The following is a 701-nucleotide window of genomic DNA, read 5'->3' on the forward strand; positions in this document are numbered from 1 at the left end:
TCTCTTGATGCTCACAACCTGGGGAACTCGACATTAACTAGACCCAGACAGTGACTATGACTATGGGGTTTTCAAGCTTGTTCTTGTAAAGGCCCCGGGGCCATCACACTACATCTCAGATCTCTCTACCTATGGAATCCAAAAACATTGTCCTAGGCTCCTGGCTACGCCCCAGGTTCTTCCCACTCCATAGTATTGGTCGGACTCCTGCAAGCTCAGGGAGGGATAGCCCTGCCCCGGTTCACAGTTCACTGTCCACGTGGCTCAATGTGTAGGTCAGAGAACGGGGGTGAGTGGGGGAGGGGGCAACAGAGGTGGGGGTGGGCCCAGGCCCAGGGGTTAAAGTCAGATCAAGTTAAGGTGGATGTGTGTACTTAGGCTGTGGGTTGCTATGGTGCAGCTCCCCTCTGAAGCATGGAAAGTGCCTCCAGGCCGCTGCACCGGAGTCTTCAAGTGTTTGCTGTGCTTCAGTGGGTCTTTTCCTTCTTGGGACTTGGTGAGTCCCCGAGCCCCCGGAACCAGAACTGGCTGTTGGTGCTCTGTTCCCCATGATCCTAGTGAGGTAGAATAGGAATTTCTGGAGTTCTAATGGAGTCTAGAGCTTAAATACCATAGGACTGAGAGGGTGGGCAAGAGGGGAGGAAAGGGCTTACACATCTGGGTTCTTTTTATTTTATTTTATTTTATTTTTTTTTTTTTTT

At 50.9% G+C, this 701-nt stretch overlaps 1 protein-coding gene across 1 annotated transcript in view; it reads left to right on the top strand.

Annotated features, from left to right (window-relative positions):
* Window positions 1–414: 414 nt before the first annotated feature.
* The window catches only part of Mogat3 (monoacylglycerol O-acyltransferase 3), a 2,152-nt gene continuing 1,865 nt past the window's right edge, over window positions 415–701 (top strand). Inside the window, exon 1 of the mRNA XM_031391171.1 lies at window positions 415–496. Coding sequence (XP_031247031.1) covers window positions 415–496 — 82 coding nt within the window. The remainder of the gene's footprint in view (window positions 497–701) is intronic.

This window comes from Mastomys coucha, unplaced genomic scaffold (genome assembly GCF_008632895.1).
Source record: "Mastomys coucha isolate ucsf_1 unplaced genomic scaffold, UCSF_Mcou_1 pScaffold22, whole genome shotgun sequence".
Classification (NCBI taxonomy): domain Eukaryota; kingdom Metazoa; phylum Chordata; class Mammalia; order Rodentia; family Muridae; genus Mastomys; species Mastomys coucha.